This window comes from Bos mutus, chromosome 13 (assembly GCF_027580195.1).
Source record: "Bos mutus isolate GX-2022 chromosome 13, NWIPB_WYAK_1.1, whole genome shotgun sequence".
Lineage (NCBI taxonomy): Eukaryota > Metazoa > Chordata > Mammalia > Artiodactyla > Bovidae > Bos > Bos mutus.
Window position 1 is genome coordinate 9,261,745 of NC_091629.1, and position 24,618 is coordinate 9,286,362.

A 24,618-nucleotide genomic window follows, 5' to 3' on the forward strand; every position below is an offset into this window, starting at 1 on the left:
TCCCCTTTTGAAAGTTTTTAAGAAGGAAGGTAATATAATACAATTGATTTAAAAATTTAAGATTTAAAAATGTCACTGTGGATACAGTGTAATGAGTGGATTAGAGGAAACTGGATCATATTTATTAGGAGCCTGTAGCAGGAGTTCCCAGGAGAGGGGTTGGCAGCCTCTCTTCAGTGTCAGCGGTGGAGATGCAGGGACTAAAGTTTGGGGGAGGGACGTTAGATGATGTCTTAGATATAGGGAGCAGAGAGTGAGATGTTAAAGTCCCGAATTTCTGATTTAAATTACCAAAAAGTTGATGGTATCTGATGATTGTGTACCTCTTGCAGTTTAATTAATAAACCTGCTTCCTGGTAGTGCTGGCTGCATTTGTTTCTGAAAATGAATCACAAGCTAAGAGAGGTTTTTCTTTTTTAATTACCAAAATCTATCAAGGAAAGTTTGCATTTTTCTTTGTCCAGAAATAGCAATGATCCTTAAAATTCAATCTGTGTGCCTATTAAATTGGAAGTCTTATCATAAACCAAAGGAAAGCCATCAAATACTTGGAACATCATAGGAAACATTACATTGAGAAATTTCCATATAAATATTGTGGAGAATTTTGCACATATGTGGTGTTTAATACAGTCAGGCACATTAAAGTCAGAATTGCCATGCAGCTTGTTTACAACTAATAACTTTAGTGCATATAAATGAAATTGATGATTTTGACCAATGGCTGTTACAAGAAGCATTGCTTGTCCTAAAAGTAATTTATTTTTTTGCAAATTTCGAAAGCCCTTTCATCTTTTTCACTCACTTCAAACCCCACTCCTTGAAAGATGTTGATCTATTACTAAAGATAAAGCAACTTATCCTTCAGACTTCACAGTATTAACTGATTAGAATAAAATTTTGGAAGTATGGCTATAATATCAAAATATTTCTTCTGACTAAATATTAATGAGAGGAAACCATAGTGACTGTCACTTTCTCTTTCTCTCATAGCCTTCCATTTAGACGTAGTAATTTTTAAAAATATTTTTAATTGGATGATAATTTCTTTACAATGTGCTGGTTTCTGCTGTACAACACTGTGAATCAGCCATAAGAACATAAATAGACACAGTAACTTTTTTACATGGAGACTTTATTTTTATTTTTTTATTATTTAGCTTTTTTATTTTTTGGCTGTGCAGTGTGGCATGCAGGATCTTAGTTCCCTGATCAGGGATCAAACCCGTGCCCCCTACAGTGGAAGTGTGGAGTTTTAATCACTGGATCACTAGGGAAGTCCCTAGATTTAGTACTTTATTAACATAGAATGCCTTAGTCATCCAGAAATCAGTGCTATATTTCCTGAAGTATGCGTGGAACGTGGTCTTTCATTGAAGGGTGGGGCTATATGTCTTCCTTTTTGAAATAAAGATTGAGCATGCAGTCAATCTGAAGACAGGCAATGTGAAAAAATCTGTTGGCTTTAGTGCCAGTTTTATGTAAAAAACACAGTTGCTTGACATCCCCCTTCTGCTGCACAGCCCCAAACTGACACTTGCAGGGGACCTGTGGGCCCAGTTCACGTCACAGCTGCGCTTGATTAGTCACCAGTGAGGAAATATCAAAGGAAAGCTCATCTCCCATTTGACATTTACTCTCTTGGTTCCCTTCATTAGGTCTAAGCTCCTGTTCTCTAGGTTTCGAGACAGATGATTTGTTCTTGCCTGGCTGCGTTTACTCACATATGCTTTTATTTATTGTTTCCGAATATTTGTTCACCTTTGGCTCCAAGTGCCGTTAGTAAGATGAATAGAGGACAGCTGACATTTGTCTTTCAAAAACATTAACTTATGTAAATGAAGTTAAAGTGTGGAATCTTCATTGATTCTAAATCCTGTCCCTTCTACCCAAATAATGTTAAACGTATAGTCTATCCCATTTATTCTAAAAAAGTACTTGATGTCAACAGAATTGTCACATCTTGAAAAATGAATACATTCCAATGTTATCCTACAAATGTAGGTAGAGTGTTGAGTGGATAAGAGACTGACCAATTCTTTAAAAGTGCTTGGAGTTCTTCTACTGACTGAAGGGAGTTAAAAGTTTAAAAGCACCAGGGATTTCCCTGGTGGCCCAGTGGCTAAGACTCCATGCTCCCAATGCGGGGGGCTCGGGTTCAATCCCAGGAACTAGGTCCTGCATGCTGCAGCTAAGCATTTGCATGCCACAACTAAGACCTGGTGAAGCCAAACAAACAGAGAAAGAAAACATTTTAAAGCATCAGCTCAAAGGAGCTACAACCCAGTGAGTAGAAAAGATTACCACTGAGGAGACAGAGCTAAGAACTGATGGGGCACACCACATAAGAGGCATCGAGAGAGGGAGGGGGAGAGGTGAGATGTTTAGGGCGTGCTGACAAATTAGTGCATGCCAAGGGGAAAGACAGTTGTGGATGAACAGGAAGTTATTTTAATTTGGGAATGGTAAAACTTGAAAGATAGAGTTTAGATTTAAGTTGAGATTAAATAAGTAAATATGAAAGGATTTTGAATAGAGAAGAAAAATGATAAGCTACCATTGAAATATGGTCATTGTGGTACAAAGGAGGGATATTTGGTAAAAAGGAGGGGTGGCATGGATCCAGAGAGAAGAATTTGATTTCAGAGTGAAGTCTGGAAAACACCTGCCTCGGAATCATCTTGGGTGCTTATTAAAAATTGGGCTTCCTTCCATACCTTACATAGTGTTTGTACAGGACTTTACCAAGGAGTAAACAACTTTACCATTCACCCCAGGGCATTCCAAAAGATTGAGAACTAGTATGATTCTTGTCAGCAGTGTGTGTTAGAACCACCAAGGGAGCTAGTAAAATATCCTCTCAGTTGATGGGTACACAATTTGGACCAATTAAATCAACATATCTGGAGCTGAACTTGAACTTTAATTTTTCTAATGTTCACTGGTGATTGGAACATTCAGCTGAAGTTGAAATCCGTGGAGACAGAAGTTTGTTGTGGTGAGCCAGCTGTGGGGTAGTGATCATTTCCCTAAGGTTGGGATGGTGCTACAGGGCAGGGGATGGGTATAAAAGGCATTTGGAAAATAATGGCCAAAGTGATTCCACCTCCATCTATAAAATATTATTGCTTGATGTATTAGCTAAGATTTACTTTTCTTAAAAGTTTGCTCTAATGTTGCATTAAAAAAGATTAGAATGGTTTACCTTGGCAGAAGCAAAGTAGCAACTAGTATTCCCATTCATAGTTATTTTGGTCCTTAATGATCTTTTGATTTTATTTAATGCCCATTTCAGTACCTGAACTTCAGTGTAACTTTGAAAATGGAATTTGTAACTGGGAACAAGATACAGAAGATGATTTTGACTGGACCCGGTACCAGGGCCCAACATCAACGCTTAATACAGGGCCGATGAAGGATAACACTTTGGGCACAGCTCAGGGACACTATCTGTACATCGAATCTTCCGAACCACAGGTTTTCCAGCACCGAGCTGCTCTGCTCAGCCCGATCCTTAACGCCACTGATGCGGAGGGCTGCACCTTCCGCTTGTACTACCACATGTTCGGAAAGCACATTTATAGGCTGGCCGTCTACCAGCGAGTCTGGAACAACACAAGAGGACAGCTGCTGTGGCATATATTTGGGAATCAAGGCCCCATTTGGATACGGAAATCTCTCAACCTTTTCAGCAGGAAGCCTTTTCAGGTATGGACAATGGCTTTCACAAGGTATATTCAAAATGGCATCAGAACATTTAAGGAATATGAAAGATCTCTGTGTTCTTAAATTAAAATTGAAGTTTGGTCAGTTAGCTTGACACACATTTATCATTTAATTAAGGGTGTACCCAAACTCGTTAGGTTTCCTTCCTCCTCGACTACCTCCAGTAACGTGTGATTGAAATTTCTACAGGTGGACACATGGCATTGGACACAGCTGTAGGTTCTTCCAATCTAAGTCATTGTTGTGCTGAAATGAAAAACCTGGAGGGGAAAAAAAAAAGTTTGGCTTAATCTCTAGTCTTCTGCCAAAAGTTCAGACTCTTAAACTTGTTCTTTTGAATCTCTGATTTCCTCAGATTTTGTTAAGTAAGGAGCGAAAATCCAGGAAGACAGCACACATTGTTGGAGGAGCTCTTCTGGGGCAGAACCAGACTTTGAATCTAGGTTTCCTTCCTCTTGGTGAAATATTCTTTAAATCTTTCCTGCTGCTACTGCTGCTAAGTCGCTTCAGTCGTGTCCGACTCTGTGCGACCCCATAGACAGCAGCCCACCAGGCTCCCCCATCCCTGGGATTCTCCAGGCAAGAACACTGGAGTGGGTTGCCATTTCCTTCTCCAATGCATGAAAGTGAAAAGTGAAAGTGAAGTCACTCAGTCGTGTCTGACTCTTAGCGACCCCATGGACTGCAGCCTACCAGGCTCCTCCATCCATGGGATTTTCCAGGCAAGAGTACTGGAGTGGGGTGCCATTGCCTTCTCCGAAATCTTTCCTACCTTCTCCTAAAAGTCAAAGTTTCAATAGCAAGTTCAAATGCTTATGTGTTTTTACAGTTTTGTAAAGGCCTTTGGCATACTTTGTTTGATTCAACAATTCCCTGAAGTGGGTAAGTCAAAGATCCTTTTTGCCAGTTTTATAAATATGAAGGAAAAAACTCAAGTTGTTTTTTGTGCCATGCTTAGTCACTCAGTCGTGTCTGACTCTTTGCGATCCCATGGACTGTAGCCCACCAGGCTCCTCTGTCCCTGGGGATTCTCCAGGCAGGAATACTAGAGTGGGTTGCCATGTCCTCCTCCGGGAGATCTTCCTAATCCAGGGATCAAACCCAGGTCTCCTGCATTGCAGGTGGATTCCTTACCATCCATGCCACCAGGGGAGCCCAAGAACAGTGGAGTAGGTAGCCTATCCCTTCTCCAGGTGATCTTCCCAACCCAGGTGATCAAGCTGGGGTCTCCTGTGTTGCAGGTGGATTCTTTACCAGCTGAGCTCCTGGCCAGATGGAATGTGAGCAGAAAAACAGGGACTTGTTCTAGAATCCACAATGTCTATTTAATTCATGCTCATTCTGTTTCTTTTTTTGTTTCATAATGCATTTTTTTTACTCTGCTTAAAAAAAGAATTTTATTTATTTTTGGCTCTGCTGGGTCTTCATTGCTGCACAGGCTTTTTTTTTTTTTTTTCTAATTGCAGGGAGTGGGAGTTACTCTCTAGTTAAGGTCTGCAGGCTTCTCATTGCACTGGCTTCTCTTATTGCAGGGCATGGGCTCCAGAGTGTGTGGGCTTCAGTAGCTGTAGCACATGGGCTCAGTAGTTGTGGCTCCCAGGCTATAGAGCACAGGCTCAATCGTTGTGGTGCACAGGCTTAGTTGCTTCATGGCATGTGGGATCTTCCCTGATTAGGGATTGAACCTGTATCTCCTGCATTGGCAGTCAAATTTATTGCCACTGAGCCACCAGGGAAACCCTCATTCTCTTTCTGATGCATCATATAGCCTGTTGTATGTAGGAGTGTTAAATATTTGTTTTTTCCCCTCTGGTCAAATAGACATGCATATAATATATTGGAAGAAACTTCTTATACTGGCTAAACCTTTTTTTTTTTTTTTTTGCATATTCTAAACTTCTCAGTTACCCCAATTGAAAGCACTATCTTTATCTACATCTCTAGTGAAGAGTTTTACAGCCAAGAACTTAGCTCCAGGCCACCTGAGCTTCTAACCATCATAGATATACATTGTATGTGGCTCTGTAGAGAATACATCGGGGTTGCTGTTTTGTCCTGACAGACATAAGCTGACATCATGAAACCTAATCTGCAAGGTGCAGAGTGATATCTTGCTGTCCAGCCCAGTGGTAAGATCCATATAATCATGTGAAATGAAACTGAAGAGGGTTTTTTGACTTTTATTTAATAATGGCTCACCCACTTCAAGTTAATTCTTAATGTCTAATCAGGTCAGTTGTAATTTGGGCTTAACTAGTATTTAAATTGGAGAAGGCAATGGCACCCCACTCCGGTACTCTTGCCTGGAAAATCCCATGGACGGAGGAGCCTGGTAGGCTGCAGTCCATGGGGTTGCTGGGAGTTGGACATGACTGAGTGACTTCACTTTCACTTTTCACTTTCCTGCATTGGAGAAGGAAATGGCAACCCATTCCAGTGTCTTGCCTGGAGAATCCCAGGGATGGCGGAGCCTGGTGGGCTGCAGTCTGTGGGGTCGCACAGAGTCAGACACGACTGAATCGACTTAGCAGCAGCAGCAGCATTTTAAATGGATTAACTTTCCTTGTGATGTTTACTGAAGAATTGCTTTTCACTTGGAGAATTGAGCTTGTGGTTTCTGGAAGGGGATGGATGGGGAGATGGGATTGTTAGGGAGTTTGGGATATACACTCTGCTATATTTTAAGTGGATAACCAACAAGGACCTACTGTATAGCACATGGAACTCTGCTTAGTGTTACATGACAGCCTGGATGGGAGGGGAGTTTGGGGGAGAGTGGATACATGTAGATGTATGGCTGAGTCCCTTTACTGTCCACCTGAAACCATCCCAACAGTGTTAATCGGTTATACCCCAATACAAAAAAAAAAAAAAAGAAGAATTGGTTTTCAGGAGAAAATCAGCCTTGTAAGGGAGCGGCTTCAGAGTCAGATGACCATGGAACTAACCAAAGATTCCTTTGGTTGTGAATCTAAAGCATCAATATTGAGGTTTGAAACCCAACCTGGATTACACGGAGTACTCTATTTGATTTTATCTAAGGGTTCTTTTTTTTGTTTTTTAATGAATTTTAGGCATGAAAAGATAAAATCAGAGATTCTGCATGCTGTGTAGATTAATGGTTTAAGATAATAAGGATTGAGACCATTTTAAGCAATAGGATGTTTGTTCATTGAATGATGGATATGCATAGTTTCTGTTCTACTGAGCAAAGGTGGCAACAACCAACGTTTTCATTAACTGTGATATTGTAGTGAAATTACCTACATGCCCAGGAGTATCATGCCCAGGAATTAATAGGTACTCACTAAATATTTGGTTAATAGAAAAATTTAAAGGTTTTTCAGGATCATTCATTTAAAATGAAATACGTAGGGTAGAACCAGATTGCTCATGCAGATATAGGAACAATTTGTCTTATTAATGTCAGTTTAAATTATCATCCACTGCCTTTATGTGTGATATGGTCAGTAAAAGCTCAGCACTGCATATAAAGCTTCAGGTCAACCTTCTACCTAATTTTTATTATGAGATTTCTGAGATTTGATTGGTAACTGTACATAGTGAATGTGTGGTCAAGCTAATTCAAATATCAATGTGCTTCATTCCTGAAAGTTTCCTAATACCCCTTTTTTTAACTAATTGATTTTTGACTGCACTGGGTCTTCATTGCTTTACCCAGGCTTTCTCTAGGTGTGGTGAGCTGGGGCTACTTTTGGTGGCAGTGCATGGGCTTTTCATTATAGTCGCTTCTCTGCTGCAGACCACGTGCTCTAGAGCGCACAGCCTCCAGTAGTTGCAGCATGTGGGCTCTCGGGCATAAGGGCTTCAGTAGTTGCAGCACACAGGCTTGGCTGCTTCGCAGCATGTGCAGCCTTCCCAGACCAGGGACTGAACCCATGTCTCCTGCATTGGCAGGTGGATTCTTATCCACTATGCCACCAGGGAAGTTCCTGATATCCCTTTGTAATATCTCCTTCTGACCCTCACTTCCATCCCTGGACAACCACTGAACTTTCCGTATATATTAACTTACACCGCTCAAAATGTTATATAAGTCAAATTGTATGACATGTACTTTTTTCTGACATATTTCATTCTGTATAATTATTTTGAGATTCATTTTATTACCAAATATATCAGCACTTCCTCCTATTGTTAAATAGTATTCCATGATATGGATAGAGAAGTTTTTTTCCGTTCTTCTTGGCAGGGATTCAATATCAGCAGTGTTCACTGGTAAGTATTGCAAAAACCTAGTTTAAAGAAACTTATTAATTCTTTGGCACCACAGGAACCAGGACTTACAAGCTTCTGCTCACTTATTCCTAACATGGCCTTGTTTACTGAAGTATATATTTATATATGAAGTTGGCCCAAGGAGAGGACAAGGATTGAAAAAGAAAAAAAATTCTCCAGGTGGTATCACATCATTAAACTATTAAGAAATTGTAAAATATATATATATATATAAACACACCACAGAAGTGTCTAAATCTGAAATAATTCTATAGTGTTCTGGTAACATCCCTCAGTAATAAAGAGAATTTTCCATTACTGGATTTTGTGAAAAGATTGAAAAATCTTATTCATAATCATGATTTATTTTTTTCATTTGTGGGATATAGCTTTAAATCCTAAATGGTGCATCATTTTTCAGTATTTCTAGGAAAAATATTGTTTCATAAGTTATATTGTAAATAAAAGAGGACCATATTTAATAATGTTAAGTTGATTCTACTTTTCATGAAATTGTAAACAGAAGTGCTACAAGTATACATTATTTATGCAGTCTCATGTAACATTTTTCTTCCAAGCTTCTAGTGGAGTTGTTAGAATTTACATTGAAAGGTTTGGGATGGAATCTGGGCTCGAAGCCTGTGGAAGTAGCGCTCATAGATTTGTTGCTTACTGAACAGCATACTGAATCTTATTTTACAATCTTAAGTTTCTCATAGGCTATCTTCTTCTGCTGAACTCAAATATAACCATAGCTTAGTGTGTCAACTCTTGCTCACAACCTGATCCAAAGTGATGAGCTTGGTTTCCAGTGGGAAGAATGTGTGAGTAAAAAAGGGAGAAGAAAAGGTTAGGTAGAGAATATTATAAGAATGCAAGGGCCAGAAAGGAAGTCTCATTCCTTAGTAAATCCATTATTTATTTATTTATTTTTTAATAAATCCATTATTTAAATTCTGCTCTATTTGTTATGAGAGAGCTTCCCGGTAGTTCAGTTGGTAGAGAATCTGCCTGCAATGTGGGAGACATAGGTTCGATCCCTGGGTTGGGAAGATCTCCTGGAGAAGGGAATGGCAACCCACTCCAGTATTCTTGCCTGGAGAATCCCATGGACAGAGGAGCCTGGCAGCTACCGTCCACAGAGTCTCAAAGAGTCGGATATGACTGAGTAACTAACACACTACTTATGACTTCTATAATACTAAATGACATCTGATATTTTTGATTCTCTAAAATTACAGTAGAATATTAATATGAGTCATTAAACTTTGGAAATATACTTTATATATTTGTAATATATGTGATATATTATGGATCATTAAGTATTGACAAATCATAGAGTGTTCTTGCCTGGAGAATCCCAGGGATGGGGAAGCCTGGTGGGCTGCCGTCTGTGGGGTCACACAGAGTCGGACACGACTGAAGTGACTTAGCAGCAGCAGCAGCAGCAGCATATAAAGTGAAAGTGTTAGTCACTCAGTCACGTGTGACTCTTTGCAACCCCATGGACTGTAGCAATAAGAAAAATAGCAAGCTCGAATGTTTTACTGGGTTGGCCAAAAAATTTGTTCAGATTTTTCTCTGTGATCTTTTCCGTAACATCTAATTTGTCTTATCCCCTTTTAGTCTATGCCCTATTTGAAACTTCATGTAACTATGCTTTGGTTTGTTTCTTTTTCTCCCTGGTGTTGCATGTATGAGCCATTCAGTTCCTTTCTAATCATACTTGCAAATACTTTTACCCTCCCTTCTGGCTGGAGGAGTAGGATGGAGGCAGAAAATGTAGACACAGTGTAGGGGGTCACCATGTCTGGTTTGGCAGGTTTTGCCACAGCAAGGCTATACAGCTAAGGGGCTCTGAGCGGGGTTGAAATCTCCGTTGTGGGATTTATTTACCATTCTGGAATTTGTGCAAAAGTGCTGGCTATGCTGCAGCTGCCTTTCTGGCCTCTTGACAAAGTTTTTAACTACACTTTTGTGAAACTTCAGTATGAAGAAAAGTGCATTAGATTATCAAGGCAGAATTATTTTGCTAAAAGCAAAACTGTAGGTAGCGTACTGGAAATGAGCCTTCTTATTCAGACAGTGTCTGTGTATTTATCTGGACAAACAAGAGCAATAGTTTATTCCCATCTGATGTATTGTTCACCCTCTAGGAATAAACTCTGTGAAATGTCTTTCAAGTGTGTTTTTTCTCTGCTGATCCAAACTCATTTTAATCATGTGTAACATTTCAGATTTGACTTTTCTCTGCAAATGTGTGTGTGTTTAACAATATAACATTTTGAACCAAATAGTTTTGCTTATTTTTATTGATGACACATGATTTTGGCTTTTACCTTCAGTAGAAAATCAATGTGTCATAGCGCTCACTAAGAAAAAGGTATGGTACCTCTTTGTAATTCTTTGTCAGATATTGCTTTATCTTGATTTATGCCTTTAAACTTTTTCTCATTCAGCAGAAAATATCATGGTGATATCTGTGAGAGCAAAGCAATCTATACCAATTTATGCTCTGAGTGCAGCCTCCTTCCAGAATTGTTTATGGAACATATCAACTCACAGTAGATTAGGAACACAATGCCTTCTTCCTTCTTAAATATGTCAGATTAATGATTTTGGTGCATATCCAAATTTTTACATTGAAATTTTTAGTGAAAATGTTCCTTTATAAGATAAAAGGTGATTGAAGATGGTTACTATTCTAGGATATTCAAGGGCTTCCCAGAATTTTGGGGTCTGAAAAGAAACTCAGCATTCTTGGTCTTAGCAAGATTTCACTCTGTTATCAGTATTGTCATTTGGAATTGTTCTAGGGCCTGTTCTGAAATCATCTTCAAAACAGCATTGTCGACTATGGCCAAACTGAAATCTGATTATAAACTTTTAAAGATAATTTCTTGGACTAGAATTCAAGAAATCATCTTCCAAGTAACTTATCTTTTAATTTTATTTACTCCAAATGCACATTGTAGTTTACTTTGTCTTGTCATAATCTGCGCTGGAAACAGTAATTCATTGTTACCATCTTGAGCTTTTTATTGAATTCAGAAATGATTAGGCTGTTTTGTGCTTGTGTAGAAGAAGCCTTTACATTTTATGATATAAAACCTTCTGCCAAGGGGAGGAAAAGAATACGGATGAATGCAATTCTTTAAAATGTTTAAGGTTCAGTTCAGTTCAGTTGCTCAGTCATGTCCGACTCTTTGAGACCCCATGGACTGCAGCAAGCCAGGCCTTTCTGCCCATCACCAACTCCCGGAGTTTACTCAAACTCATGTCCATTGAGTGGTGATGCCATCCAACCATCTAATCCTCTTTTATCCCCTACTCCTCCCGCCTTCAATCTTTCCCAACATCCAGGTCTTTTCAAATGAGTTAGTTCTTCCCATCAGGTGGCCAAAGTATTGGAGTTTCAGCTCCAGCCTCAGTCCTTTCAATGAATATTCGGGACTGATTTCCTTTAGGATGGACTGGTTTTATCTCCTTGCAGTCCTAGGAACTCTCAAGAGTCTTCTCCCACACCACAGTTCAAAAACATCAATTCTTCAGCTCTCAGCTTTCTTTATAGTCCAACTCAAATCCATACATGACTACTGGAAAAACCATAGCTTTGACTATATGGACCTTTGTTGGCAAAGTAATGTCTCTGCCTTTTACTATGCTGTCTAGGTTGGTCATAACTTTCCTTCCAGGGAGCAAGTGTTTTTTTCATTTCATGGCTGCAGTCACCATCTGCAGTGATTTGGGAGCCCCATAAAACAATGTCAGCCACTGTTTCCACTGTTTCCCCATCTATTTCCCATGAAGTGATGGGACCAGAGCCATGATCTTCGTTTTCTGAAGCTTTAAGCCAACTTTTCCACTCTACTCTAACTTTGATCAAGAGACTTGTTAGTTCTTCTTCACTTTCTGCCATAAGGGTGGTATCATCTGCATATCTGAGGTTATTGATATTTCTCCCAGCAATCTTGATTCCAGCCTGTGCTTCATCCAGTTTCTCCTGATGTACTCTGCATAGAAGTTAAATAAGCAGGGTGACAATATACAGCCTTGACGTACTCCTTTTCCTGTTTGGAACCAGTCTGTTGTTCCATGTCCAGTTCTAACTGTTGCTTCCTGACCTTCATACAGATTTCTTAAGAGGCAGGTCAGGTGGTCTGGTATTCCCATCTCTTTCAGAATTTTCCACAGTTTGTTGTGATCCACACAGTCAAAGGCTTTGGCATAGTCAATAAAGCAGAAATAGATGTTTTTCTGGAACTCTTTTGCTTTTTCAGTGATCCAACAGATATTGGCAATTTGATCTCTGGTTCCTCTGGCTTTTCTAAATTCAGCTTGAACATCTGGAAGTTCATGGTTCATGTACTGTTGAAGCCTGGCTTGGAGAATTTTAAGCCTTACTTTGCTAGCATGTGAGATGAGTGCAATGGTGATGTAGTTTGAACATTCTTTGGCATTGCCTTTCTTTGTAATTGGAATGAAAACTGATCTTTTCCAGTCCTGTGGCCACTCCTGAGTTTTCCAGATTTGCTGGCATATTGAGTGCAACACTTGCACAGCATCATCTTTTAGGATTTGAAATAGCTTAACTGGAATTCCATCACCTCCACTAGTTTTGTTTGTAGTTATGCTTCCTAAGAGGCCCGCTTGACTTCACATTCCAGGATGTCTGGCTCTAGGTGAGCAATCACACTATCGTGGTTATCTGGATCATGAAGATCTTTTTTATATAGTTCTTCTGTGTATTCTTGCCACCTCTTTTAATATCTTCTGCTTCTGTTAGGTCCATACCATTTCTGTCCTTTATTGTGCCCATCTTGTATGAAAAGTTCTCTTGGTATCTCTAATTTTCTTGAAGAGATCTCTAGTCTTTCCCGTTTATTGTTTTCCTCTATTTCTTTGCATTGATCACTGAGGAATGCTTTCTTAACTCTCCTGCTATTCTTTAGAACTCTGCATTCAAATGGGTACATCTTTCCTTTTTTCCTTTGCTTTTCACTTCTCTTCTTTTCACAGCTATTTGTAAGGCCTCCTCAGACAACCATTTTGCCTTTATTTTTCTTGGGGACCATCTGGATCCCTGCCTCCTGTACAATGTCACAAACCTCCATCCATAGTTCTTCAGGCACTCTATCATATCTAGTACCTTGAATCCATTTCTCACTTCCCCTGTATAATCGGAAGGGATTTGATTTAGGTCATACCTGAATGGGCTAGTGGTTTCCCCTACTTTCTTCAATTTAAGTCTGAATTTGGCAGTAAGGAGTTCATGATCTGAGCTACAATCAGCTCCTTATCTTGTTTTGCTGACTGTATAGAGCTTCTCCATCTTTGGCTGCAAAGAATATAATCAGTCTGATTTTGGTGTTAACCGTCTGGTGATGTCCATATGTAGAGTCTTCTCTTGTGTTGTTGGAAGAGGGTGTTTGCTATGACCAGTGTGTTCTCCTGGAAAAACTCTATTAGCCTTTGCCCTGCTTCATTCCATATTCCAAGGCCAAATTTGCCAGTTACCCCAGGTATTTCTTGACTTCCTACTTTTGCATTCCAGTCCCCTATAATGAAAAGGATATCTTTTTTGGATGTTAGTTGTAGATCTTGTAGGTCTTCATAGAACCATTCAACTTCAGCTTCTTCAGCATTACTGGCTGGGGCATAGACTTGGATTACTGTGATACTGAATGGTTTGCCTTGGAAACAGAGATCATTCTGTCATTTTTGAGATTGCATCCAAGTACAGCATTGATGGCTACTCCATCTGAATCCAATTAATGAAATGTTTCAGTTAAAAGATGTTTATTGTTTCTGGTCTTAAATTTAGATCTTTAATCCATTTTGAGTTTATTTTTGTGTATGGTGTTAGAAAGTGTTCTAGTTTTATTCTTTTACAAGTGGTTGACCAGTTTTCCCAGCACCACTTGTTAAAGAGAGGTGCACTGGGATGACCCAGAGGGATGGTACGAGGAGGGAGGAGGGTTCAGGATGGGGAACACGTGTAAACCTGTGGTGAATTCATGTTGATATATGGCAAAACCAATACAATATTATAAAGTTAAAAAATTAAAAAAAAAAGATGTTTATTGATCTCTGAACCAGTCTCCAGCATGATTAAGAGTAACGAATGAAGATGGAGAAAAATCCTAAAAATTGTTTTAAAAAAAATAGATATCAATCCCCATAACCTCATACCTTGATCTATTGGGCAATTCTGTGATGTACCTGAAGTGTTTATTTACACTGAATATCTGACAAAGGACTTTTCTATTCCCAGTTTCTCTGTGAGTTGCTGTCTATGGAAATTTTATTTGCATTTGGAAACTTTGAAATTTTCAGGAAAACCTTTGAAATTTTCAAGACATTTGAGAGGTTTGTAGAGACTACTTATGATATTTTAAATGAGGACTGTTCTGGAGAATCTGAAATATGTGTCCTTGTGTATAAATACATCCTTTTCATGTAGAGGCTACTTGAATACTTTGGTATCTCCAAATTCACACTCTGTGCACATCGATTTATGTGCAAATCCATATAAATATATTTTCTGTTATTAGCAGAGTTACTCTGATTTTCATTTGTATGTATCATGAGTATTCTTTAAACTGCAGGTCCCTGATGACTGCTTCAATCAGTAAGAGCAGACCTTCACCCACTGTGTCCCTGGTTGTAGCTTCATCTTAATTATAACACAGTCAGAAGCAATTAAAATCCATGAGGAAGTGTCAGAAAAGCTAGGGAGCACCTAGGCTCTATCTTGGGATAAGGCTTTATTTTTCTTTATGAAATGCAGTGTGTAACTACTTGTTTTGACCTCCAAGACTCTATACTCCTCCTATGTTGTTGCCCCTGACGTTTGAATTTTTTATTCCATTTTAAGATTCATTCCTACTGCTGTCTTGGCTTCTCTTCTCTCATAGGTAATGACAGCTTCCTCTGTAATTCATTGTTTTATCTTTGCTCTGATAACTGCTAATGATAGAGGTGGGTGTATTACATGTCCTTCTATCTAAGTCAACCTTATGCATTTGGATCTACAATTAGTAGTGTTATACCTACATTGCAAATTATAGTGCTATACCGCTGCCACAATTTATGCAGTGTTAGAGAACTTTGCATTCACTTGGAACTACTACTTGGTATAAAGTATGAGTTAATTTTAGTTTACATTTTAAGTAGCTCAGATTCAAGAGGTATTTTTTTAGTACAATAAATTTAACTTGTACTCTGTTATAGAGTGATTTCAGGTTATTGAGGAAGATATAATAAGGACTTTAGAGTAAAATATGGACTTTACATTTGCTTGAGTTCAAATCCTGACTTTGCAAGTTATTATCTGTGTAGCCTTAGGAAAATTATGTAAACTCTCTGTGCCACATTTTCTTTACCTGTAATCAGGTATAATAATAGTGCTACCTTGTACAGATTTTTTTTTAAGATTGCATGTATTAATATATACATATAAAACACTTGAAATTTTCCAGGCATACAGTAATTACTCAAACATTAGCAATAAGAACAATAATGTAATAATAATAAATATAATAGGTGTTATTAAGTTTAAAAGTAAAAATTGAAGGTTGTCACTGAGCTAGAAGTAAACATCATATGACCTTTATCTCCTTTCTAAGTGGTTGAGGAGATAAGCCATTTCCTCTATCTTTGTGCCTAGTTACTCTAAATAAAGGCATTTCTCCCCTCATGGTAGCCAGCACAAACTACCTGATTTTTCTCTTATGTTGTAATATAATGATAAAAGTGAAGTCGCTCAATCGTGTGTGACTCTTTGTGACCCCCTCGACTATAGCCTACCAGACTCTACTGTCCATGGGATTTTCCAGGCAAGAGTACTGGAGTGGGTTGCCTTTCCCTTCTCCAGGGGATCTTTCTGACTCAAGAATCAAACCCTGGTCTCACACAGGACAGTCAGATTCTTTACAGTCTGAGCCACCAAAAGATAAATTATCAAATTATTTCAACATTTGCTTATGTTCCACTTATGTTTGATAACATAATGCTTCCTTGGGTTCCATTTCATTAATTAGCTTTGGCAAAATTGACTCCTTCTAGGACTGTCATAGCCTCTCTGAGTGTGGGATTTCATGGTTCCAACTGGTCTCTATTCTAATTATTGCCTAATCTTTGCCTTTCATGCCTCTAGCTTGACTTGCATTATGATGTACAGTCTGTATTTATCCTTATTTAGTAGCTTCCATCTGCATCAAAACAGGTCTTTTTCTTTTCCCCTCAATCTTAACCATATTTATTTCTGCTCCTTACATGACAAAAAATAAAAACAACCCAACTTTTGTCTGTAATCCCCACATGTCATTCACTTTGTTTTAAATATCTAGATTCAACCTTTACTTTTTTAGTGAAGCATTTTGTATTACACAAATACAATAAACAAAAAAATGACAATTTTCAAAAGATATTGGCATGATCCTCAGATGATGATGTCCCATAGGATAAAATTGGACATGCATAAATTAATTTTCATTCAGTAGTTATTAATAACTACAGAAAACATTAAGTATTTACATTAATGTTAGGAATAGGAAATTGAGCTTGATGTCTGCTATTATTGTTCTTAATAATACTATGAATATTTAATAATATGAATACCATTTTAACTTTATATTATTAAACTTTAAGTTATTTGTTTAAAAAATTTTAAGGGGAATAGTTGATTTACAATGTTAGTTTCAGGTGTACAACAGAGTGAATCTGTTACACGTGTATCTGTATCCACTCTTTTTTAGATTCTTTTTCCCATATAGGCTGTTACAGTAAGGACATACACACAGGCACAGGGAACTCGACTCAATACTCTGTAGTAGATCCAACCTTTATAGTCACTGTTCATGAAAGTTCCTGACGTACTGTCAGGACTGCTACTGCCCGTTGACAGGAGGCCAGCCTATATTCAGTCTAAGGTGTGTCATCTGTGGATGCTGTCACAGGGTAGGATGCTGAGTGTCTTAGTCTGAGTTCCAGGAAAGGGGAAAGAATTAGCTTCTCTTTTTCCCTAACTCCTTCCTACTCCATGTTATATTAGTAATGATTGCTCTCTAGAGATTCCCAAACAGAACAAAAACACAATATAGCAAAAGACAAATGTTTTAACAGGCTTTGAGCGTTAATGTATAGACTTTGATTTATCTTTTCAGTAGCTATCACCTAATAGAAAGGATGATGTAGGTTTGATTTGCTGGCCATGAATTAGCCCTGTCCACACAAAGTTCTGTATGACTCAATGATCATGGACACTGTTGTCCACAGCCTAAATCTCCCTCAGGATAGAAGGGCTCCTCCCCCAGGTGCTGGGGCTGTTGGCAGCTAATGCTGCTTAGCTGATTCTCTCTCTAGAAAATGCCCTCAAGAGGGTTGACTTGCCAACGGGATACCTCTCCTTGGAGACCGCCCACATCTGCAGTCTGGTCAATGCAGAGCCTAAATGCTCAGTGCTGTTGCCTCCGTGTAGGACTGTACTGAAGGGCTGGCCCAGTTTCTAGGCTCCCTGTGTGGTTGGCTGAGGCCTCTGTTGTGACCGCATCACAACTCAACTGCTCCCTCCATTTCAGTCCTTCCTTTTCTCACTCCCCTCCAGTTGTTGGTACCAGGTGAGTTCACCCAGGAAAATTTCTGTACCCAAATCTCTGTCTCAGATCTATTTTTACAGGGAATCTGGCATGAGTCCTATTTCTGTGAGTTCTGGCTGTTAACCCTGATTAATTTTGGCAGCTCAAAGCCAGATCAAGCAGCTTCCCCTCCTCTGTTTTTCCTTCTAGCCTCTATTTCTACCAAAGCTTTACACATGTAGATAGAAAAGAAACTAGTTAAACATAGCTAAAACTTTAGCTTAACACTCTATGTGCCTGATGCTATATTTTGTATGTTATCTTTTTATAATATCCCCAAACTACTAAGTGGAGGACTCTGCTCTTACCTGGAGAAAATGAGGGTTGCTCAGTAAAAGTCAACATTAGGAGAAGTAGGGGGAAGGACATAGGGCATTCTTTTTGTTATTTTTGTGTCTTTTCTGTAAGTCTAAAATGAAGTCAGAATAGAGGGGTTTGAAGACACTGAGTAATAGAACCAGGTTTTTAAGATTTGCAGTGTGGTTCCACAATTCAAGTTCTTAAATACCAACCTAAATTGCCTTTGAAACAAAAGTTCTCTTGGACTCAAATCACAGCAAAGTGACATGATTGTGTGCCTTTTTTGCACAGAGTGAAACGGGATGTTTATTTAGACATAGTTAGCTAAAATATTCTATTATGGATATAAGCTTTATATAAATGATCAGTCTAATATTAGCACTTAGATTATAATTACTGAAAAATAGGGATCTAGTTCTTGTATTATAGTTTTTGCTGTATCAGCCATAATCAAAAGCACATATGCAAGCATGAAGATGAATTTCAGTAAATACAGTCCTGTCAGTATCCGAATATGTGACTCCCACCCTTTTCTCTCTTGCCTTTTCAGTGTTGTAGGGAATGAGGTGGTTAAGCAGTTAGCATGTCTCCCTGCAGTTTCAGTTAGTAGCACCTTATCTTTAACACTTTGTCATCCTTAAGCTGATACTTATTTTTCCTCACAGATCCCAGTTCTTAGGATGAAGGGGAATCATTGTGTTTGAATAAGATGATTCTGCTTAAAAAAAAAAAAAAAAAAACTTAGCAAGAAACTTAAACAATTTAGTTAGAAACAAATATTCTTCCTACTTATTTCCAGCATGGTGACCCTTTGTATTTTCAGCACATATTAATATGAAAAATTGATTATAGTTGATATGAAGCATACTGTAAGATAATGAAGAACAAGATTGTGAAAAAAAAAGGGAATAACTCGAAAGCCAATTTGCTTCAAATTAAAGCTTTGGATTAAAATGAATTAACTTATATTTCATCATGTTTACAAATAATTTATCTTATTTTTTCAATATATTCCCTTTTTGGGAGTAAAATATCTTTGTATAAGAGCTTTTCCTGTTAGATTACCCAGTTAGTTATATTCAATTATTTTGAGATGATTTTTATATGAAATTTCATTGTTTTGCCTTTAATAGATTACACATAATAGTTTTGCTGTTATACTGAACTTGATATTATGCTGTACATGTAAAGTAAACGTAGTTTTCCAATTATTATTTTTAAAAGTATTGGGCAGGACTTCCCTGGTGGTCCAGTGGCTATGACCATGTGCTCTGAACGCAGGGGGGCCTGGGTTCAATCCCTAGTCAGGGAACTAGATCCCACATGCTGCAACTAAGGATCTTGCATGCCACAAGGAAGGCGGAAGATGCCACATGCTGCAACTAAGACCTGGTGCTGCTACAGAAATAAATAAATATTTTTTAGAAAGTACTTGGGAAACAATGTGATAAAATGGAAGTAACATCAAGTGAGGAGCTAGAATACCTGGATTCTAAAGATTAAATTTTCCATTAAGGGATCTAGTGACTTTATGGATGTTATTTAATCTTTTAATTATGTATTTTTTCATCAGAACAGTAAAATGATCTATAAACTATTTCTAATTGTAAAATTCTAGAAATTCCATTTTTCATTCATAATTGAACTCTACAATTCTTGTTACATGTTGTGTGTCACAGAAATCCTTCTTATTAAGAAACTTAAATTTAGTTTTATCATATCTTAAAAATGTTAAAAGCTCAGTCATGTCCAACTCTTTGTGACCCCATGGACTGTAGCCTGCCAGGCTCCTCTGTCCATGGGATTTTCTAGGCCAGAATACTGGAGTGGGTTGCCATTTCCTTCTCCAGGGGATCTTCCTGACCCAGGGATTGAACCCAGGTTTCCTGCACTGCAGGAAGACTCTTTACCATTTGAGACACCAGGGAAGCCCATCATATTCTAAAAAGCTTTCCTAAACTTTTATTGTTACCATGAATTTCAATGGTTTTTGAGCCCCTAAAGCTAGTGGAGGTGATGGAATTCCAGTTAAGGTATTTCAAATCCTGAAAGATAATGTTGTGAAAGTGCTGCACTCAATATGCCAGCAAATCTGGAAAACTCAGCAGTGGCCACAGGACTGGAAAAGGTCAGTTTTCATTCCAATCTCAAAGAAAGGCAATGCCAAAGAATGCTCAAACTACCACACAATTGCACTCATCTCACACGCTAGTAAAGTAATGCTCAAAATTCTCCAAGCCAGGCTTCAGCAATACGTGAACTGTGAACTTCCAGATGTTCAAGCTGGTTTTAGAAAAGGCAGAGGAACCAGAGATCAAATTGCCAACATCTGCTGGATCATCGAAAAAGCAAGAAAATCCAGAAAAACATCTATTTCTGCTTTATTGACTCTGCCAAAGCCTTTGACTGTGTGGATCACAATCAACTGTGGAAGATTCTGAAAGAGATGGGAATACCAGACCACCTGACCTGCCTCTTGAGAAACCTATATGCAGGTCAGGAAGTAACAGTTAGAACTGGACATGGAACAACAGACTGGTTCCAAATAGGAAAAAAGAGTACGTCAAGTCTGTATATTGTCACTCTGCTTATTTAACTTCTTTGCAGAGTACATCATGAGAAATGCTGGGCTGGAAGAAGCACAAGCTGAAATCAAGATTGCTGGGAGAAATATCAATAACCTCAGATATGCAGATGACACCACCCTTATGGCAGAAAATGAAGAGGAACTAAAAAGCCTCTTGATGAAAGTGAAAGAGGAGAGTGAAAAAGTTGGCTTAAAGGTCAACATTCAGAAAACAAAGTTAATGGCTCTGGTCCCATCACTTCATGAGAAATAGATGGGGAAACAGTTGAAAGTGTCAGACTTTATTTTTTTGAGCTCCAAAATCACTGCAGATGGTGATTGCAGCCATGAAATTAAAAGACGCTTACTCCTTGGAAGGAAAGTTATGACCAACCTAGATAGCATATTCAAAAGCAGAGATATTACTTTGCCAACAAAGGTCCGTTTAGTCAAGGCTATGGTTTTTCCTGTGGTCATGTATGGATGTGAGAGTTGGACTGTGAAGAAGGCTGAGTGATGAAGAATTGATGCTTTTGAACTGTGGTATTGGAGAAGACTCTTGAGAGTCCCTTGGACTGCAAGGAGATCTAACCAGTCCATTCTGAAGGAGATCAGCCCTGGTATTTCTTTGGAAGGAATGATGCTAAAGCTGAAACTCCAGTACTTTGGCCACCTCATGCGAAGAGTTGACTCATTGGAAAAGACTCTGATGCTGGGAGGGATTGGGGGCAGGAGGAGAAGCGGACGACAGAGGATGAGATGGCTGGATGGCATCACCGACTCGATGGACGTGAGTTTGGGTGAACTCCGGGAGTTGGTGATGGACAGGGAGGTCTGGTGTGCTTCAGTTCATGGGGTTGCAAAGAGTCGGACAGGACTGAGTGACTGAAGTGAACTGAATGCACATTTAAGATCAGAGTTTGTTTTAAATTTCTTTTCAGATAATTCAAATTCCACTGGTAGATAGCAACAGCTCTACTGTTGTATATTTTAGAGATAGCCATTTAGTTCCTCTTTTTTTTTTAAATATCAGAAAAATGTGTTGAGCATACTAAAAGTAAATCATTAATCCTGAAAGAAATGGAACATAAATAGCAAAATTAACTTGTAAGTATAATCTCTCTGTGTAAATTTTAACTTAAGTGCTAATTCATGTCTGTATTAATTTGTTCACTGATTTTAGGCCCTCCATTGCTTCAGGCACTATGCTACTTGGTGGCATACAAGTACAAGTAGTGGATGGTCATTGTCCTCATGGAGCTCACATTCTAAAGTGAGACAGATATACTCAAGCAAATAGTTACAATAAAAATTATTTTTTTAGAAGAGTGACATCTTTACTAGGAATGGTGATATCAAGGCAGGAGTTGTACGATTTATGTATCTATACAGTATCTATAGGTGATGGCCTGTGTTGGGGCTGAGGGTCAGGATTAAGGAGCCACAGAAGCTGATGCAAATATATACAGATGAGAAGCAGCATGCTGATTGGAAGAACCACCAAGCACTTCTGTAGTTCATGGTGCATGAAGTTAGAGGCAGAGGAAGGTAGACAGAAGCCAGAGCAGGGAATGACTCACTTGTCATGGTCACAAATGCATATACTAACCATGAGCTAATGAGCACCATTGAAGATCTTAATCAGTTTAGTGAGCCGATCAAAAGTGATCCATCACTTTTGGATCACTCCATCCAAAAGTGGTCCACTTTTGGATCACTGTCATATCCATCACTCTGTTAGCTGTGAGGAGAACATTTTTGAAGTAGGGCTTACCATTAAAAAATAATCAATTATATACATGTATATATATGTGTGTGTGTGTGTATGTGTGTATTTGTATATGTGTATGTATGCGGCTTAGGTAGGAGACAGCTAGAGCCTAAGCTGGGAACATGGGCTAATATAGATGGAATGAAAAGGATTCAAGAAATATTTAGAAAGTAATGCCACTGAGGCTTGCATGTATGGTGTGAATGATGGGGAATAGTCCAGAATAATTCAAGATTCTGGTGGTAACAACAGTAGGAGCCATCATTTGAAATATAGAACAGAGAGCAAAAGAGAGGAAGTTTTAGGTAGAAAGAGGAGTTATTGAAAGACATTTTAAAACTTTGAGGGCCATCAGAAACTCTGAGGGACATTTCTTTTTGGAAAAAAAATCTCAAATTTAGGGTTGAGGGGAAAAAGTCTGAGGTTTAGGGAAGTATGGAGTGAAAAGAGGTTTGGGGTAATCAACATACTGGTTGTAATTGAAAGTATAGAATTGATTCATGCAGAGAAAATGTTGAAAGTGGGAAAACCAGAGTAGGTAAAATTAGGTGACTCATCAATGTGCTTAAGTAGTGCTTAATTAACCTGCTGCTACTGCTAAGTCACTTCAGTCATGACAGCCCATCAGGCTCCCCCGTCCCTGGGATTCTCCAGGCAAGAACACTGGAGTGGGTTGCCATTTCCTTCTCCAATGCATGAAAGTGAAAAGTGAAAGTGAGGTTGCTCAGTCGTGTCCGACTCTTTGCGACCCCATGGACTGCAGCCTACCAGGCTCCTCCGTCCATGGGATTTTCCAGGCAAGAGTACTGGAGTGGGGTGCCATTGCCTTCTCCATTAATTAACCTAGATGTTCTTAAAAGGTACAGGTCTGCATTTCTTATAAGGCGAAGGAAAATGTTTCTTAGTTCCCACTTAAGGTGAATGGGACCCTGTTTTGGATACCTGGGCACCAGTTCTCAATCTTTTGGGCACATATTTTATTTTACCTTCTGCTGTAACAGCCAGTTCTTCATAAACTTCCACTAGGGCTTGAACCACTCTGTTCGGGTGTAATAGGACCCGAACCTGGGTCCTATTACAGGTCCAGGTCCTGTGGGCCTGCACTGGCCCACAGCTCATGGCTTCTGTTGTTTAGGAGGTGGGATGTTCGTACAGCTGCTGCCCAGGAGTGTGGGAAAGTTCATGCCCTGGGACCCACTTCATGACCAGTATGGGATGAAGCCCTTCCTTCTACCCTAATGGATTGGATGTTTCTTAGACCATTTCATTCAGCTCCTCAGAAGGCCCATGAGGTTCCATCACAGAGACAGCCAAGCTGCTAAGTCATCCTTTTAAGCTGCCTTCCTTCCTTTTGTATCTCACTCTGCTCCTCCTCCTTCCTTCCTTCCTAAATTCTCAAAATATTTACTTTCAATATTAGGGAAGATAGTTTGATATTTATTTGTATCTCCAAAATCTATACTCCTACCTCTAAAACCGCCAAACACATATAAAATGGAAGATTGCTATATAGAAAATTTGGCTTTATGGATTTCACTGTAATTTTCCCAAATACTTCAAAATCTTTTCACAAACTTTTACCTTTCCTTTTTGTATGCTTCACCTAAGAGTAAGACTCACCCCAGGTTATATGTAAGAATAGAGTACATGAAATACATTTTATATTTCAAAAGTTTATCAAAGGCTTTTAAAATTGAAAGGATCTACAAATATTCCTAACAGATTTTTTTTTCCAGGCTTGGAACTAAATTGAGCACAGATTCTTAAACTTTACTTTGATAGAAAGGAAGTAAGTTTCTAAGTTTCTAAAAAAGGCAGCTTTAAAACAGTTCAGTCTAAATTATTTAGTATTAAGTGATTTGTTGAGATATTTTTACATTTTTTAATTTAAATAAGTACATAGTTTAAAAAATGAAAGATTATAAAAGGATGTTTTAATTGTTATTGATTCTGACAGGCAAAATATTTTTAATCTGTATCAGCCATTTGCAGACTTTTCTTGTTAAGAGCAAGGTGATAAATATTTTAGATGTCATGAACCACAGTGTTGGTCTCTGGACTACTCAAGGGAGTCATGGTAGAATGAAAACAACTTTTGTTGTTGGGTTTCCTTGGTGCCTCAGCAGTTAAGAACCTGCTTGCCAATGCAGAAGACATGGGTTCTATTCCTGGGTCAGGAAGATCCCCTGGAGAAGGAAATGGCAACCCACTCTAGTATTCTTGCCTGGGAAATCCCATAGAGAGAGGAGTCCATGGGGTCACAAAGAGTCAGAGATGACTGAGTGACTAAACAACAACAAATGGGGTGTTCCAGTTGAGAAAACAAACATTTAAAAAATAAAGCCTCCAATTAAAAGGGGGGAAAAAAAAACACCCAA

General features: G+C 38.7%; 1 protein-coding gene across 1 annotated transcript in view; it reads left to right on the forward strand.

Moving 5' to 3' along the window:
• The window catches only part of MALRD1 (MAM and LDL receptor class A domain containing 1), a 576,646-nt gene that overhangs the window by 121,616 nt on the left and 430,412 nt on the right, over positions 1 to 24,618 (forward strand). The window contains exon 18 of the mRNA XM_070382053.1: positions 3,296 to 3,708. Coding sequence (XP_070238154.1) covers positions 3,296 to 3,708 — 413 coding nt within the window. The remainder of the gene's footprint in view (positions 1 to 3,295; positions 3,709 to 24,618) is intronic.